The 20,012-nt window shown below is 44.5% G+C and overlaps 1 protein-coding gene across 1 annotated transcript in view; it reads left to right on the top strand.

The window, feature by feature from the left end:
- Positions 1-20,012, top strand: part of PDE3A (phosphodiesterase 3A) — a 100,070-nt gene that overhangs the window by 48,387 nt on the left and 31,671 nt on the right. Inside the window, exons 9-10 of the mRNA XM_029597546.1 lie at positions 13,519-13,722; positions 14,432-14,593. Of these exons, the coding sequence (XP_029453406.1) occupies positions 13,519-13,722; positions 14,432-14,593 (366 nt within the window). The remainder of the gene's footprint in view (positions 1-13,518; positions 13,723-14,431; positions 14,594-20,012) is intronic.

A 20,012-nucleotide genomic window follows, 5' to 3' on the forward strand; every position in this document is an offset into this window, starting at 1 on the left:
ATATACATTCTCCCAGACTTTCACATATGCTCTCTCTCTCATACTCACATACTGACTCATGCTCTCACTCATCCTCACACACACACACTTACTTGTTCACTGACACGTACTGTCATGCTCACATGCATGCTGATTGACTCGTACACTCTCACAGCACTCACTGACACACACACAAACACACTCGCTCTCAGTCAAAACCACACATTCATTGACTCAGGTGCTTTCTCTCTCTCACAAGGTCTTCCTGCAAATTATCACAATCCGCTTGTGATTTCACTACTCTGAACAATTTTGTGTCATCTGCAAATTTGATTATCTCACTCGTCGTATTTCTTTCCAGATCATTTATAAATATATTGAAAAGTAAGGGTTCCAATACAGATCCCTGAGGCACTCCACTGTCCACTCCCTTCCACTGAGAAAATTGTCCATTTAATCCTACTCTCTGTTTCCTGTCTTTTAGCCAGTTTGCAATCCACGAAAGGACATCGCCACCTATCCCATGACTTTTTACTTTTCCTAGAAGCCTCTCATGAGGAACTTTGTCAAACGCCTTCTGAAAATCCAAGTATACATAAGAACATAAGAATATAAGAAAATGCCATACTGGGTCAGACCAAGGGTCCATCAAGCCCAGCATCCTGTTTCCAACAGTGGCCAATCCAGGCCATAAGAACCTGGCAAGTACCCAAAAACTAAGTCTATTCCATGTTACCATTGCTAGTAATAGCTGTGGTTATTATCTAAGTCAACTTAATTAATAGCAGGCAATGGGCTTCTCCAAGAACTTATCCAATCCTTTTTTAAACACAGCTATACTAACTGCACTAACCACATCCTCTGGCAACAAATTCCAGAGTTTAATTGTGCGTTGAGTAAAAAAGAATTTTCTCCGATTAGTTTTAAATGTGCCACATGCTAACTTCATGCTAACTTCATGCTAACTTTCTACTATCCGAAAGAGTAAATAACCAATTCACATCTACCCGTTCTAGACCTCTCATGATTTTAAACACCTCTATCATATCCCCCCTCAGCCGTCTCTTCTCCAAGCTGAAAAGTCCTAACCTCTTTAGTCTTTCCTCATAGGGGAGCTGTCCATTCCCCTTATCATTTTAGTAGCCACCGCTGTTCCATTCCCCTTATCATTTTGCGTTGTACACCGCTCTGACCAGACTTGTTTCTGCTTTAGCGCTATAAAAGAATTGAGAAATAAATGTTGTATAATCCTCTTCTTTCTTCGGCACCTCCCTAAAAACCTAATCATCCTCCTGCACCTCTGGCCACTGCCTTATGACATTTTTTCACTACCTTGAGATCAGACACTTAGTCCTGGTAAGTGCACATCCTCCCACTGTGAAATGGCAGATGAAGTAGTTGAACACAGAGCAGAGACCAAATCTTATCCTTATTTAAAATGTCTAGTTTGCTGGTATAAATAATCTGGGTTATGTAGTGGGCCCTTACTGTATCCATTTTTAAACTAGTTCATCTTTATCCACATTTATCCACCTTTATCCACATTTTTAAACTAGTTCACCTTTATCCACATGTTTATTAACTCCTTCAAAAAAGTGAAGCAGATTTGTGAGGCAAGACTTGCCCTGGGTAAAGCCATGCTGACTTTGTTCCATTAAACCATGTCTTTCTATATGTTCTGTGAATTTGATGTTTAGAACACTTTCCACTATTTTTCCTGGCACTGACGTCAGGCTAACCGGTCTGTAGTTTCCCAGATCGCCCCTGGAGCCCTTTTTAAATATTGGGGTTACATTTGCTATCCTCCAGTCTTCAGGTACAATGGATGATTTTAGTGATAGGTTAGAAATTTTTACTAATAGGTCTGAAATTTCATTTTTTAGTTCTTCAGAACTCTGGGGTGTATACCATCCGGTCCAGGTGATTTACTACTCTTCAGTTTGTCAATCAGGCCTACCACATCTTCTAGGTTCACCGTGATTTGATTCAGTCCATCTGAATCATTACCCATGAAAACCTTCTCCATTATGGGTACTTCCCCAACATCCTCTTCAGTAAACACCGAAGCAAAGAAATCATTTAATCTTTCCGCGATGGCCTTATCTTCTCTAAGTGCCCCTTTAACCCCTCGATCATCTAACGGTCCAACTGACTCCCTCACAGGCTTTCTGCTTCGGATATATTTTTAAAAGTTTTTACTGTGAGTTTTTGCCTCTACAGCCAACTTCTTTTCAAATTCTCCCTTAGCCTGTCTTATCAATGTCTTATATTTAACTTGCCAACGTTTATGCTTTATCCCATTTTCTTCTGTTGGTTCCTTCTTCCAGTTTTTGAATGAAGATCTTTTGGCTAAAATAGCTTCTTTCACCTCCCCTTTTAACCATGCCGGTAATCGTTTTGCCTTCTTTCCACCTTTCTTAATGTGTGGAATACATCTACACTGTGCTTCTAGAATGGTATTTTTTAACAATGACCACGCCTCTTGGACATTTTTTACTTTTGTAGCTGCTCCTTTCAGTTTTTTTCTAACAATTTTTCTCATTTTATCAAAGTTTCCCTTTTGAAAGTTTAGCACGAGAGCCTTGGATTTGCACACTGTTCCTCTTCCAGTCATTAAATCAAATTTGATCATATTATGATCACTATTGACAAGCGGCCCATCACCATTACCTCTCTCACCAAGTCCTGTGCTCCACTGAGAATTAGATCTAAAATTGCTCCCTCTCTTGTCGGTTCCTGAACCAATTGCTCCATAAAGCTATCATTTATTCCATCCAGGAATGTTATCTCTCTAGCGTGTCCCGATGATACATTTACTCAGTCAATATTGGGGTAATTGAAGTCTCCCATTATTACTGCACTATCAATTTGGTTAGCTTCCCTAATTTCTCTTACCATTTCACTGACCGTCTCACCATCTTGACCAGGTGGACGGTAGTATACCCCTATCACTATAGTCTTCCCCGACACACAAGGGATTTCTACCCATAAAGATTCAATTTTTTATTTAGTCTCATGCAGGATGTTTATCCTGTTGGACTCTATGCCATCCCGGACATAAAACGCCACACCTCCTCCCGGGTGCTCCTCTCTGTCATTGCGATATAATTTGTACCCCGGTATAGCACTGTCCCATTGATTATCCTCTTTCCACCATGTCTCTGAGATATCAATTAAGTCTATGTCATCATTCACTGCTATACATTCTAATTCTCCCATCTTACTTCTTAGACTTCTGGCATTAGCATACAAACATTTCAAAGTTTGTTTTTTGTTTGTATTTTCATTCTGCTTTTTAATTGATAGGGATAAGTTAGAATTTTTTAGCTCAGGTGAGTTTTTAGTTACAGGCACTTGGACTATTTTTCTAATTATTGGAACCTCACTGTCGGGATGCCCTAATTCTAATGCATCATTAGTATCCTTTGAAGATACCTCGCTCCGAACCATGCGCTACTGAGCGACTGTCGGCTTTCCCCTTTGTTCTAGTTTAAAAGCTGCTCTATCTCCTTTTTAAAGGTTAGCGCCAGCAGTCTAACTTCAGTTAGTCAGCCAGAGTGACTCACTGCTCTCTTGATTAACAAATGTTGGTCCCTATTCAAACCCAATCACACTACCTCAACACCTTTCCAAGGTGAGTAACTGAGCTGAACTATCAACTTTTTTACTTAGGTATACACTGCTCCTAGCTTATTTCTAGCTTCTGGCTACTTTTTGTGGGTTGTTTTTTTTGTGTGGTTTTTTTTTTTCAACACAAACACTCAGTTTGTATTAAATACAAACACTCAGTTCTTTAAAAGTCTGCAGAACACTCTGTTCTGCAGACTTTTAAAAATAAATACACTACCTACTGCTTACTAGCTACCTTATTGACTGACTATTTAAAAATACAAACAGTCTAACTTGTTTATTCACTGCCTTTCTGACTATTAAAGGCACAAACACACAAACACACTAAATAATATTCCCAAATAGTTAACTTTGCCCTAATACTTTTAAAAAAGACAATGTCCCAAGCAAAAACTTACTGATTCCTTTCAGCCACCAGCAAGGTGATCCTCTCCTCTCAGTGTTCCCAGTGTTCTCAGGGTTCTCTACCTTCCTAGAATACTCCTTCGATAATATTTCAGCTAGAACTACTTTGCTTGTTTTTTTTTCTTTAAAGCAAGATAAGGATATGGTTTTCTATAAAGATTTTCAGTGTAAAGATTTTCTTTTCTGTGGCCAAAATATCCAGATCTTTCCTGATGTTTCACTCAAGTTCATAGAAAACAGTTTTTTTCTTTTAAGCAAAGGGTTCTAGATATTGGAGCAAGTTTTTTTCTTAAATTCCCATGTAAATGTTTAGTAACCTATCAAAATAATAAATTCATTTTTCTTGACCCACTACACTTAGATCGCTTTTTAAGGGATAAGACACTGGGGAATTTGTAGTACCTAGCAATGATAAGTAGGTATATCTAAAAAGCAGATCGCCTCATGGCTCTATGATCATTATTGCTTTTTTCATTTTTGTGTTTCCTTTGACACTTCTCGTCCTCATTAATGTGGGCTAATATTTTGGAATTTTTATAGATTCAGTATTGGATGTATTTTATGATTATGTATTGCCACAGCATTTATGGGAGTAATTTTCAACCAGGCTGAATAAGAAAGTGGGCAAGAACACAACAGGGGTAGACATAGGGAACCCCTCACCCCAGATTCAGCACACCTCCCATGCCATTCACCAAGCCCATGGCCCCAAACACCCAGCCTAGTGCTCAGTGCCCTTAGTATAACAATAGAGATACCGCCAGTAATCACGCAATGAGACATTTACTGTGGACAAGTATGGCTGCAGCATACAACCAAACAAAGAAAACAATGCAAGGCTTTTGGTAATGCATAGTAATACAATTTAATACTGCTGGCCTAACAAGCCTAACTTAGTTAAACAGAGATTAAACATTACCTTCCTGGGTGATCAGTGCCAGATAACCATCAGCTAAGCCTTTGACAATCTACCCACCAATATGTATTCATCAGCCAACGAAACTGTTTAAGCTGAGGGGTGTTTTGCTGTCATTTCTGGGCCCAAATCCGTTGAAGACTGAGGTCCTGGGCTGAGCGCTGCTCACGTGCCACTTACCCTTTTCACCATGAAAGCAAAAATGACCTGCTGCACTAGATTTCCTGTCCATTTGCTAGAAAAGATGGTCTTGCAATGCTTGCTGCAGGCAATTGCCCTGCCCCTGTGGGGGCTGCTGTTGCTCCACATGATCCCTACTGGCCCAGATTTGCTGGTCACCCTGCCTCAAGCCCCAGTAACAGACCCTCGTTTGCTGGGTCTCCCCATACTTTAATTGATGCGGCCATGAACTCCAAAGCGTCTTGCAAATCATTGAGAAATATGTCAAGGCCTCTGTCCGACAAGTGCACCTCGTCTGGGTGAAATAGCCCCAGGCAGCTCTCATCAATCATCTCATGCATTTTAGAATATCTCTGGATGATGGGCATGAACCTTCGCATCCACTTATTTATCTTCTTTTTGGTTCTGTCCAGCACCTGGTGAAACCTTTCACCTTTCCGGACGCACCTGGGAGTGATGCAGGACCAAACCATACACATGCCTGGCAGCAATTCAGACACTGAAATGCAATCTTTCTATATCTTTTGGATGAACTGGACACTGTGCGTAGTCACCAGGTCATTACCGCCTAAGTGTAGTATTATCGCCCATGGCGACATCTGTGTTCTGTTCATATGCAGGACCACTGGCATCAATTGGTCCCAACTCATTCCTGGCATGCCTTTGCATGTTGTTGACAAGTGGTGTGGGGCCATGCCCAAGTGTTCACCCAGCAGCCTGATCTTAGCTCTTAAGTGGGCCCAACGCACAACGGAATGCCCTGTGATCTATATATGGAGCATTCAGGAACACAGACTTGAAATACCAAGCAGTGATTTGTGTTACACATCAAAATATTCTGTTGGACGCACATATAACCGATACCTTTGGGAATGCCATCTGCCTATTGCCATTGTTGCCTCAGGGGACATAGCTGCTATTTTCACCCCATCTGGAAAGAATCCAAGCCCAGTGACAAGAGGGGAGATGATTCGAGTTGTTCTGCAGAAGACGTATGCGGAACCATCAGTGAATAGGAACCGACAGATAGTTAAGCATTACCCTTTACACATAAGATATGCCCATACTGCAGATGGCAATTTGAATTCCATTGCAAATTTTTCAGTGTGTTCAAATTTAAGCCCCGGAGGCAGCCACTGGAATGTGGCGAAACTTGACCTGAGTTGGGCAATTTTAACTTACCTTATACGTCTCCACCTATTAAAGAATTGGCAAAGACTTTCTTGGGCATCTATTCTTTTGTTGTTTCCTCACAATAAAAATCCATGCCCCCTCCCAAAAACTCAGATCGTCTAACCAAATGCTACTAGATTCTCCGCCTACAAAACTCACCCACCCCGAGGAAACCAGAGAACGTGCATTCTTCTCTGCCAGACCACTCCTATGAAACGGTCTACCAAAGGCAATAAGATGTCTCTGAGAGAGAACTTTCTTTAAAAAAGCCCTAAAAACTTTCCTCTTCAAGAGAGCACTCCCCAACCTTGATGACAACTTGTCCCCCTTCAGAGGATGCTATCTAGTCTTCTACTCCCCTCTCCTCTGACCCCCTGACACAACTGGACTCACTCCCTCGATGCTTGTTTTTTTTCTCCAGCCCTCCCCTAAGATTTTGCTTTGCCCATTCCCTCCTTCTCTATTGTCTGTATATGTTTTATATTGTACCCTGCTCTGAATGTAGGAAGGGTGGGTAATAAGTGCTTTCAAATAAATAAATGAATGAATATTAATGCCTTCTTTTTCTTGTTTTGTTTCATTGTATAAATGATATAAATTGAATTTTAAGCCAGGCATGTTAATATTGGATGTAGATCAACAAACCAATAATGCTTCTGATGTATTAATATTTAATGAGAAACAATTCCAGCTAAGCCATGCATGCACATCTTGTAAGCAACGAGAATTAGGGTCATCTTTAGGTAAAGGACAGATGATATGAATGTCATCAGCATACAGCATAAATTCCATATTGCACTTTAACAAGATTTATGGCTGCATGTAAATGTTGAAAAGAATAGAAGACAAGGCAGATGCTGGTGGAATGCCCGTGTGTAGTCACCATCAGATAGAGGACAATTTGCTGCATATGACAAGATAAAAAAAAAATCACCAAACCAACTCAAAACTGGCCCACTGTTAGAAAGTCTACCCAATAGTATGATTGACCATATCGAAAGCGACAGAAATATCCCAAAATACCATAATACATGAGCGATCCCTGTCAAAAGATCAAAGAAGGAAATCAGGAACAAAGATTAAAGCCTTCTCAATGCTATGGGATTTTTGGAAGCCTGCCTGATGAGAATTTAAAATATGATGAGCATCCTAGAAATGTGAGCAGAACTAGTACAACTTTCTCAATCAAACAAGAAGTTGGATGATGAAAGGCAGAATTTCCAGCTTCAAATTTCCCTTTTTGGGATAGGCTGAAGCACTGCACATTTCAACTGATCAGGGACTCTCCCTCATTGAGTGATAAGTTAACCATTGTAGTGAAGAAGTCCAAGAAACAGGGTCCAAGCTGCCAGAGAACCCAAGATGGACAGCAGTCAAGCATGCAGTACACATTTTTAAGAGCCGGATAAAGTCTACTCAACCTCAGAGGAGGCTGCGTAAGAAAACTTATCCCATAACCGGTGAATCTGAAGCAGCAAAGTGTCCAGCGGCATGATTGCATAAATTAAGTCCTAAGGCATACCGCAAGTCCTTGACTTTGGCAAATTTGTTGCAGTAAAGGACTTCTGCATCTAAAGCTTCTCGAACAGGGTAATTAACTTTGTTCCTAGGGACGGTAACTTTAAAATGGGTGTGCGGGCGCCCATATACACGTGTTTCTAGGCGTGTGACCAGATGCGTTGCAATTTTATAACATATGCGTACATATGCACACACATCATAAGATAGCCCTGGCACTTCTCGGGTTCCCATTAAGCCCTGGGTATTTAGTGACAGTGTCAGCTGGGCAGAGGAGGATGGATTTGGGAGGTCCATTCAGATGCGTTGCAATTTTATAACACATGCATACATATGCACACACATCATAAGATAGCCCTGGCACTTCTCGGGTTCCCATTAAGCCCTGGGTATTTAGTGACAGTGTCAGCTGGGCAGAGGAGGATGGATTTGGGAGGTCCATTCAGATGCATTGCAATTTTATAACACATGCATACATATGCACACACATCATAAGATAGCCCTGGCTCTTCTCGGGTTACCATTAAGCCCTGGGTATTTAGTGACAGTGTCAGCTGGGCAGAGGAGGATGGATTTGGGAGGTCCATTCAGATGCGTTGCAATTTTATAACATATGCGTACATATGCACACACATCATAAGATAGCCCTGGCTCTTCTCGGGTTACCATTAAGCCCTGGGTATTTAGTGACAGTGTCAGCTGGGCAGAGGAGGATGGATTTGGGAGGTCCATTCAGATGCGTTGCAATTTTATAACACATGCATACATATGCACACACATCATAAGATAGCCCTGGCTCTTCTCGGGTTCCCATTAAGCCCTGGGTATTTAGTGACAGTGTCAGCTGGGCAGAGGAGGATGGATTTGGGAGGTCCATTCAGATGCGTTGCAATTTTATAACACATGCATACATATGCACACACATCATAAGATAGCCCTGGCTCTTCTCGGGTTACCATTAAGCCCTGGGTATTTAGTGACAGTGTCAGCTGGGCAGAGGAGGATGGATTTGGGAGGTCCATTCAGATGCGTTGCAATTTTATAACATATGCGTACATATGCACACACATCATAAGATAGCCCTGGCACTTCTCGGGTTCCCATTAAGCCCTGGGTATTTAGTGACAGTGTCAGCTGGGCAGAGGAGGATGGATTTGGGAGGTCCATTCAGATGCGTTGCAATTTTATAACACATGCGTACATATGCACACACATCATAAGATAGCCCTGGCTCTTCTCGGGTTACCATTAAGCCCTGGGTATTTAGTGACTGTCAGCTGGGCAGAGGAGGATGGATTTGGGAGGTCCATTCAGATGCGTTGCAATTTTATAACACATGCATACATATGCACACACATCATAAGATAGCCCTGGCACTTCTCGGGTTCCCATTAAGCCCTGGGTATTTAGTGACAGTGTCAGCTGGGAAGAGGAGGATGGATTTGGGAGGTCCATTCAGATGCGTTGCAATTTTATAACACATGCGTACATATGCACACACATCATAAGATAGCCCTGGCTCTTCTCGGGTTACCATTAAGCCCTGGGTATTTAGTGACAGTGTCAGCTGGGCAGAGGAGGATGGATTTGGGAGGTCCATTCAGATGCGTTGCAATTTTATAACACATGCGTACATATGCACACACATCATAAGATAGCCCTGGCACTTCTCGGGTTACCATTAAGCCCTGGGTATTTAGTGACAGTGTCAGCTGGGCAGAGGAGGATGGATTTGGGAGGTCCATTCAGATGCGTTGCAATTTTATAACATATGCGTACATATGCACACACATCATAAGATAGCCCTGGCTCTTCTCGGGTTCCCATTAAGCCCTGGGTATTTAGTGACAGTGTCAGCTGGGCAGAGGAGGATGGATTTGGGAGGTCCATTCAGATGCGTTGCAATTTTATAACACATGCATACATATGCACACACATCATAAGATAGCCCTGGCTCTTCTCGGGTTCCCATTAAGCCCTGGGTATTTAGTGACAGTGTCAGCTGGGCAGAGGAGGATGGATTTGGGAGGTCCATTCAGATGCGTTGCAATTTTATAACACATGCATACATATGCACACACATCATAAGATAGCCCTGGCACTTCTCGGGTTCCCATTAAGCCCTGGGTATTTAGTGACAGTGTCAGCTGGGCAGAGGAGGATGGATTTGGGAGGTCCATTCAGATGCGTTGCAATTTTATAACACATGCGTACATATGCACACACATCATAAGATAGCCCTGGCACTTCTCGGGTTACCATTAAGCCCTGGGTATTTAGTGACAGTGTCAGCTGGGCAGAGGAGGATGGATTTGGGAGGTCCATTCAGATGCGTTGCAATTTTATAACATATGCGTACATATGCACACACATCATAAGATAGCCCTGGCTCTTCTCGGGTTCCCATTAAGCCCTGGGTATTTAGTGACAGTGTCAGCTGGGCAGAGGAGGATGGATTTGGGAGGTCCATTCAGATGCGTTGCAATTTTATAACATATGCGTACATATGCACACACATCATAAGATAGCCCTGGCTCTTCTCGGGTTCCCATTAAGCCCTGGGTATTTAGTGACAGTGTCAGCTGGGCAGAGGAGGATGGATTTGGGAGGTCCATTCAGATGCGTTGCAATTTTATAACACATGCGTACATATGCACACACATCATAAGATAGCCCTGGCTCTTCTCGGGTTACCATTAAGCCCTGGGTATTTAGTGACTGTCAGCTGGGCAGAGGAGGATGGATTTGGGAGGTCCATTCAGATGCGTTGCAATTTTATAACACATGCGTACATATGCACACACATCATAAGATAGCCCTGGCTCTTCTCGGGTTCCCATTAAGCCCTGGGTATTTAGTGACAGTGTCAGCTGGGCAGAGGAGGATGGATTTGGGAGGTCCATTCAGATGCGTTGCAATTTTATAACACATGCATACATATGCACACACATCATAAGATAGCCCTGGCACTTCTCGGGTTCCCATTAAGCCCTGGGTATTTAGTGACAGTGTCAGCTGGGCAGAGGAGGATGGATTTGGGAGGTCCATTCAGATGCGTTGCAATTTTATAACACATGCATACATATGCACACACATCATAAGATAGCCCTGGCACTTCTCGGGTTCCCATTAAGCCCTGGGTATTTAGTGACAGTGTCAGCTGGGCAGAGGAGGATGGATTTGGGAGGTCCATTCAGATGCGTTGCAATTTTATAACACATGCATACATATGCACACACATCATAAGATAGCCCTGGCACTTCTCGGGTTCCCATTAAGCCCTGGGTATTTAGTGACAGTGTCAGCTGGGCAGAGGAGGATGGATTTGGGAGGTCCATTCAGATGCGTTGCAATTTTATAACACATGCGTACATATGCACACACATCATAAGATAGCCCTGGCACTTCTCGGGTTACCATTAAGCCCTGGGTATTTAGTGACAGTGTCAGCTGGGCAGAGGAGGATGGATTTGGGAGGTCCATCCAGATGCAGCCCTTCTTTCTCCGGGGTTATATAATAGCTCCGCAGCTGCAGCTGAGGCAGGCACGGCAGTCCTTTGGATTAAGAAGTGAGTACAGAAGGCAGTGAGGAGTTAGAATTTTGTTATTTTACAGGCCCAGCTGGTTTTAGCCAAGCAAGAACTGCTTGGTGGTCCCGGCCAGGGTCTGGAGGCATTTTCTTTTCCAGTCCACTCACTGGCTGGTTTGGTTTCTTCCCCTCTGGGTCATTTTTTGGAAATCTAATTTCAGGATCCAGGAGGAAGTTCTGACTGCCCTTCCCACCTGTCGGGAGCATTAGTAATCCTGCTCCAAGGGATCCCTCCCATCCCGGATTCACAGAACAAGATCAAGGACTGTAACAGCAATCAAGGCTAATCCAACCAACTGTGAGGAAAGGCAAAGCCCTCTATTGAAGAGGTCATCCATCCGGTGCTTCCAAACCTTGGGGAGAGAGAGAGAGTTTACGTCTCTGTGCAGAGACTGCAATCAAATATCCTCGCCAGTTGGAAGGGAAGGCTCTGCCCATCGAAAGGACACCCTGCCCACCTGGGGGCCCTGTTTTTCCAAGCTCTGGAGGGTAGGAATTCCCCTGGCTGGCATTTGAACATCCTGTACAGGCTGAGGAGGGAATTGTGACAAGAGAAATCATTGTGCTGCTGTAAATTGAGATTGTGCCAGTTTTCATCATTCTCATCGGTAAAGATTCGTTAGGACACTAACCCAGTGACTCCATTCTTTCTTTGGCACACCCAGCATGCTGTCCCAGGGAAAGAATAATAAAAGGCACAGGAGCCCCACTTAGCACTCTGGGCCCTGGGAGATACCCCCCCCCCCCCCCCTTCGACCAAGAACCCAAGCCCTGGAAGAAAGAGTCAGAGATCAAGCTAGCCTGGAACGTTCCTGTCCTCATGAGAACAACAAATATTTTTATGGCCTCATCAGGTAGCAATCTGCACCCAGATTTGGGATTGCACGTGCATTTGTGCTCCTAATTTTAAACTTATATGTGCACAGTAGCATAAAATCAGCTTTGAGCTGTGCAAGAAAGGGAGTTTTATATCTGGTGCACGTCCAACCCATGACCAGTTTCACCATTTCATCCACCAGTTTGCCCAGTCTATACCCAGGTCCTCCAGACCCCCCAGTTAATCCAGACCCCTCAAGCACTTAATAGATTTATTCAGTCTTACACCTCCTCCATACAGAAGTCAGCTGGGTGCGCACCCAGGCGCGTAGGTACATGGCCCCGCCCTGGAACTCCCATGCCCTGCCCATATTGCTCCCTGTTTTCCCATGTGAGATATTCGCGCATTGATACCTGTGCACGTTTGTTTGTGGTTTATAAAACCAGGTAGACATGTGCAGGTGCTAGATGCACACCCACTCCTGATTTTGGCATGCATCTAGCTTTTAAACTTCACCTTACAGCGAATAATTCAAACAGCTGATTTAAGGACCATTACAATTTTGAAAGGCAATAAAATTTGCATGCTGCTTTTATGCACACAAGACCACCACTCCCCGGATAATTTTCAAAACCCATTTCCATGCATAAAACGGGTTTTATGCAGGTAAATCCTTTTGAAAATTCAGCCATAAATCTGCTGCCTGCTAGTATCATGGAGGGTCAGCTAATCCTGGTACAATGTGGTAAATAACAGTCCCCCCATTAACTTGAAATTATAATTGGTCATTACAGATATTTTGCACCTTTATTTGTTTAGATTGATGTTTTTAGGGTGGGAGAGTGAATTTTCGATACGTTTTTAGACTGTAAGGGATATGGCTGCTTTATTCCCCACTGAGAATGGGAGTTGGAATCGGGCAGCTCTGCGAGGGATTTTTTTAATGAATGTATTTTTGCTATATTTTGGTTTTGTTATGAACCTTTTTTAGAAGGTTGGAATACAAAATAGAAATAGAAACTTGTTCCACTCAACTCATTATTCCATCAAACATCGTCTACGCCACTCTTCGCCAAGCTTAAGAGCTCTAATCTGCTTTTCCGCTCTTCGTAAGGGAGCTGCTCCATCCCCTCTTCATTTTGTTTGTCCTTCTTTGCACCTTTTCTAGCTTCCCCATATGAAGGATGAGACAACCAGAACTGTAGACAGTACCCAAGAAGTGGTTGCATCAGAAATCTATACAGAGCTATTATGCATGACTTCCCAAAATCCTGCTCTGTGGTGATTGCTCTTGTTTACTCTGCTTTTCAGGCTGTGCTGTATAATGATCGCTCTGTGCTGGAGAACCATCATGCTGCTGCAGCTTGGAATCTCTTCATGTCCCGACCTGAATACAACTTCTTAGTCAACTTAGACCATGTGGAGTTCAAACGTTTCCGCTTCCTTGTCATCGAAGCAATTCTGGCCACTGATTTAAAAAAACACTTTGATTTTTTGGCTGAATTCAATGCAAAGGTACATAGAGTTGTATACATTTCCATTGTCTAGCTAGGTAGTTCTAGTATAATGGAACACAAATCAGAAATGACTGTTGAAAAGACAAACATTTCTGGAACTTTCTCTGAAGTAATAAATGTATATCCAATCCTATTAGCTCAGTAGTAGCCATCTTGGAGAAGAGTGGTAGGAAATTTAATTGGGGCATTTGGTCTAGCGGATAGGAGTGAAGTTTCAGGGTTCCATGGAAGACAGGACCAGCTACAAAACTCACGTGCATGTTCATGAGCGCAGAGAGGTACTTCGGCCTGAAATACTGGCTGTCAGGGCTAGAAGTAAGGCAGGAATGCTCAGGTTTTCCACTCTCTTTTGGAAAGACTACAGATTGAGAAGAATCCTGCAGAGAAGGCAGAAGGGAAGAGCCACCTAGAGATGGCCCTCAGCCAGGCGGGCAGGAGGTCTCTGGCAATAAGTTGCAGAGCACACAGGATTGGAGATCCCTTAGGGATACTCTGTAGAATTCTTGATGTTATCTTATCATTAGCTGCCCTCACCTTTGGCATGCAATATGTAGCCTTGGATGTGCTCATTTATCTCTGATGCTCACTTGTTAGATATATGCCGTATTAGGGCATTGCCAAGGTATACAGTGGATGATAGTTCAGTGAATTGTGTATCTTTATTTTCTGAAGCCTTGTTATTGACTGTGTACTCTTACGCCTTACAGGTGAACGATGATGTGGGTCCTGGAATAGACTGGTCTAATGAAAATGATCGTTTACTAATTTGCCAAATGTGTATTAAGTTGGCTGACATCAACGGACCTGCAAAATGCAAAGAATTACATTTACAGTGGACAGAGGGTATCGTGAATGAATTTTATGAGCAGGTAGGTACTATATTATGCCTCCAGATTGGGCTGTGCCTGCAGTTGGAATTGCATTCTGCTCACTATTCTGTATTTATCAGCAAAGCACTGACTGTAAGGTGAGCGGCACACAAAGACAATTATGCTGTACTCAGGAATGGTCAACTCTAGTGCTGAAAAACTACAAACAAGTCTAGTTTTCAAGGGACTTTCAGTGATGCTCCTCAGCTGAGAAGTCATATGCAGGAGAAGCTCCACTAGGGCCAGCTCATTTACCAGCAATATAGATACTTCAGAACTAATAATATCGGCATTAACCTTACCCCCAACTACCTAATACATGGTGGATGAGCAACAACAGGAAATAATGGTTTTTTAGTGATGATCCTTCAAAACTAGCAGAATATTACGGAGAACGCTCATGGTTCTGATTCCAAGATGGCAACAATGAAAAGAAATTGATTCTGGAATTCAAGTATAATCTGCCACAGGATATCTCTAAAAGATCATCTACTGTGGTAGAAGATAGGCTCAGTAAACTCCAATCTTCATTGGATGAAATAAAAGGAGTTGACAAGCACACAAGAATCGCAGAAGCTGAACAGAGGATGCTTGCCCAGGAAATGGCATTTGATCAATTTACCATTCAGTTACAAGCTTTGGAAAAGAAAAATGCAGCCCTGATGGAGAAAACCAAGATCAAGAGAATCATGGCTGCAGAAACAATATAAGAATAATTGGTTTACCAGAGAGCGTTAAGGGCCAGGAATAGCTCCCACAGAATTTGGGCCTGTCTTTATTTATTTATTTTATTTAAGGATTTTTTTATATACCGCGGCACGTGAAGCATATCACCTCAGTTTACAGCAAACAGTAATTCAGCCAAAGGCTTTACAAAAAACATATTAAATAGAGCAAAACACATAGCATGTTTACCAGTTAACTTGAAAAATAAATACCATAAACGTAATAGTAACAAGGATAACCAATAAATTAATCTACATCTACCTTATAAATGGGCTCTGACCGACGGCCCCCAAATGCGCAGTAGAGAGCAGCTCTACCGCGCATGTGCGGGCGAGCATGTCAGTCAGAGCCGTGCGTGCCCGAAAAAAAAAATGGCGGTGGGGCCGGAGGAGGAGCAGCGGCGCCGCGCGTGCGCGGGAGTGACCCCCCCCCCCCCCGAGATCTGCCGGCAGGAGCGGGAGGAGAAGTAGCGGCGCCGCGACACCCCCCCCCCCCCGAGATCTGCCGGCAGGAGCGGGAGGAGAAGCAGCGGCGCCGCCGCGCGCGTGGGAGTGACACCCCCCCCCGAGATCTGCCGGCAGGAGCGGGAGGAGAAGCAGCGGCGCCGCGCGCGGGAGTGACACCCCCCCCCCCCCCGAGATCTGCCGGTTGTGGATGATCTTAAAGGAGAGGGGGAGTGACTGAGGAGAGGGAGGGGAAGGTGAGAGGGAGGTGAGAGGGAGGGGAGGTGAGAGAGAGAGGGGGAGGGAGGTGTGAGAGAGAGAGGGAGGGAAGAGAGAGAGGGAGGGAGGGAGGGAGGTGTGAGAGAGAGGGAGGGAGGGGGGGGAGGAGAGGAGAGGGAGGGGGAAGGTGAGAGGGAGGGGGGAGAGAGTGAAGGAGGAGGGAGAATGACGGGGAGGGAGTGGGAAGAAAACGGACCGAGCCCGTTGTTACGGGCTTAACGGCTAGTAAGGAAATATTCAGTAGGGAGCTTTAGAAACAGAGCCCATGGTGGTTCAGCACGCTGGTCAGGTAGGCCCTATGAGAGATGTGGACAGTAAACGTAGACCATTGGTGGCACAAATTCTTACTTTTGCGGAGAAAGTAAAACTTATCACAGCATATAAAAAGAAAGGAACTTTGACTTACAATGACCACACAATTCTGCTATTCAGTGATTTCTCTGTCAGGTTTCTGAGAGCAGAAGGGCTTTGGCTCAGATCTGTACAGAGCTTTACAAAAGAAGTATAAAATTTGCATTACAATTTCCCGCTAAACTGCTTGGGTCCGATGTTCAGCCATATCCAACTAAGTTACAAGGGATATTCAGCGGCACGGCTATGCTGCTGAATATCCGCACACAAATCGCTATTTAGCCAGATATGGCTGGTCTAACTTATCTGATTAACATAACCAGATAAGAAGTGCTGCCCTGATCCATCCACTGCCTGCCCACTTTCTAAGTGGCCTAAAGGTAGCCAGATAAGTAACTTATCCAGCTATCGGGTGCTGAACACGCTATGAATATGCCGCCCCGTATTTTTCAAAATGGAAAAGAAAGTTTGATTCAGATAAGGGAACAGGCAGAACACTTTCTGGATAATTTACGTGAAAAGATGAATAGCAAATTTGGTCTTACTGTGCAATTTCTCAACAAAGAAAATGTTTCAAATTATGGCTATGTCATTGGTGGGTCCAATATTTTGCTGGTGCACAATCCAGTTGTTGTATTTTGTTGTTCCTGCAGAGAAAAATGATTCTGCAAGCTGCTCGGCTTTGATAAATATTTCAACATTTTAGGCAGAGGCAGGCTTTTCAGTGAGCAGATGCTAGAAGTTTAATTTTTCTTTTCTGTCTCCAGCATCTCACCGTTTCATATTTACCTGAGCCGTTAATTATCTTTTATGCATTAAAACAGTTCCCATTAGAGAGGAAGTGACGTCATCCCGGGGCGATGGCAGCTTGAATGCCGAGCTCGCAGTAGCCACAAAGAAAAACCGCATGCAAATTGAGTAAAACGGCACTCCGCCGGACCACACGAGCAGGAGAGGCAGGGGGAAGGGTCGGGCCTTGAAACGCCGAAATTGCAAGCAAAAAGAAATTGCCGGCAGTGAGTACGGGGCAGAGGTGGAGGGAGCCCCGCGGGAGGAAAGAACTTTCAATATGGCGACGGACCACGTGGTGGAGTCTGGGATCGCGGCGACTTGCCTCCCTAGTGCCCCCACACCGGCATTGTGACTGCAGCAGAACAGTGCCCTGAAGTCCCAGCCGTGCAGGGAGGTTATCCTCTGGACGAAATCGGCTGCAGGCAGGGACAGTGAGGCGGTGGAGGAGCGAGCTCAGCGGGACGTGGAAGTAATCAAAATGGCGTCGGACCACATGGCAGGGCCCGGGGAAGCGGCGAAAAACTAACCTAAAAGATTCCAGAGGCCCAGAAGTGCAGTAACAACCGTGGGACAGCACAATTTGGACATTGGGACAGCTTACCCAGTTGGGACTGAGTCGAACAAGAGTGGGAGAGAGCTGGTTTGAATGTAAGTCCCCCGGGGGCTGCAGCAGGCTCACCGACCCTGAATGCCAGATCCTGAGAAGGCTGAAGTGGTGTCAAAGGGCCTTGAGGCTGGGGCAGATCGGAACAGCAACGGCACAGCGAATGGCAGCCCACAGGAAAACAATAGATTTATCAGCGTTTGCCTACAGTGACTCTATGGAAGGGGAGAAAGGAGCCCCGAGGGGGGACGAAGTGGACAATGTGGCAGCCGTGCAAGCAGATATCGGTGAGTCCCATTTGGGGTTGCAGACTGGAAACAGTCCCACTAAGCAGGAACTGCAGACATGGTTGCAAGATATGAAACAGGAAATTATACAGACACTGAAATTGGAAATCAAGGAAAATATGGGGGCGCTTCGGGTGGAGGTAGAAGAGCTGGGAGAGCGCGTACATGTGGTGGAGCAAAGTGTGGATGAGCAGGCCGCTACCCTTGGACAACACAATAAAGACATACAAAACTTGCAGCAGGTCACGGAGGACTTACTCACTAAATTAGAAGATTTGAAAAACCGGCAGCGCCGCTGCAATGTTAGAATCCGCGGTATGCCGGAGGGGGAAGAAACAATTGATTATGGACTGGTTGTGCAAAATATCTGCAGGTCCATATTGAGTTTGGAAGCGGAAAAGCCATATGGGCAACCAATTCTTATTGATAGAGCTCACCGTGCGATGGGTAAGCCCATTAATAACAAACCGAGGGACATTGTGGCTTGCCTGCATAATTTTACCATCAAAGAACTGATCATGAATAAAGCAAGAGGCCTGGGGCGCATAGTGTGGAAAGGAGCGGAGATACAAATCTTCAATGATGTGTCTGCAGTAACGTTACAAAAAAGAAGGGCGATGAAAAATATTACCGAAACCCTGAAAGCGGAGAATGTGAGATATCGGTGGCTGTATCCGTTTGGGATTATGTTTACCATCAGTGGAAACTCCTGTGTTGCAAGGAGCCCGGAGGGCGCTGAAAAATTCTTGAGACAACAGGGCATCGCAGTCAAAACACAGCTGGTGGAGCAGCCGCCATTGAGAGGAGTTCCCACCCTTCGCTGGCAATGAATGGGAAAGGGAGGCAAAAGGCTCAGACGTCAAGAGCTTGCCGGGGGGGGGGGGGGGGGGGCTCCAGCGTGGGTTGAGGAGGATACTATGCTGTATTAGAATATATCTCTTCATTGTTGGGGGGGATTCCATGTTCTGGAGTTATGAATATGCTGTTATGGGGATCGCGAGTTGGTTGTGGGCTGAAGTACCCATGGTATATAGTAGGCCGGTCCGGCATTTCCGGTTTACCCTGTTAAGGGATAAAGTTGACTGTGTTCGTGGTTACATTGGGGGGGTTTTTATGATGTTTTATTGCCTAATACATGCACATGTTCCGCTTATGTTATGGGGCTACACGGGATGGGATCATTCCTCCTATGGCTTGGGTGAGGATGGGTTCCTCACGGATGGTGGAAGGGGTTGGGGGGAGAGAGGGGGGAGGGGGGTGGGGATGGGGGGTACAATCTTCTGGTGCAGTGGCAACAAGGGGGATGGGAGTATTTTTCAATTTATAAGTACAGGTCTATTAGAGGGAGGTCAGAATGGCTAAATTGAATATAGTGTCTCTGAATGTGAAAGGGCTGAATCACCCACGGAAGAGGCAATTGTTATTCAAGGATGCCAAAGCACATAAGGCGCAGATATATTTTATACAAGAAACTCATCTGCTGAAGCGAGACGAGTGGTTATTGAGGGATGCTGCATATCCGCATGTTTTTCTGGCTTCTAATTGTGAGGCGAGGAAGACCTGTGGGGTGAGAATTCTGCTGGGTAAAGAATTGAGGGTCGAGATTTTGGATACTAGAAAGGACCATCAGGGCAGGTATATTGCTCTAGTGTTAAAGATTGATAATATTTTGATGACCCTCATTAACGTTTATGCCCCTAATCAAAACCAAGGGATGTTTTTTATTCACCTGGAGCAATCACTTAGTGACTTTATTCAGGGTCCAGTGCTTGTTGGTGGGGATTTCAATACCACCCTGAGCCCTACTATGGATCATAGCGCTGGGCGGGGTGGCGGTAAAGGGCACAGAGAAAGACTAAAAATGTTGATGGAGCTCTGGGGGCTCATGGATATTTGGAGACAACGACATCCTAAGGATAGGGATTATACCTTTTTCT

This window comes from Rhinatrema bivittatum, chromosome 4 (genome assembly GCF_901001135.1).
Source record: "Rhinatrema bivittatum chromosome 4, aRhiBiv1.1, whole genome shotgun sequence".
NCBI classification, from domain to species: Eukaryota; Metazoa; Chordata; class Amphibia; order Gymnophiona; family Rhinatrematidae; genus Rhinatrema; species Rhinatrema bivittatum.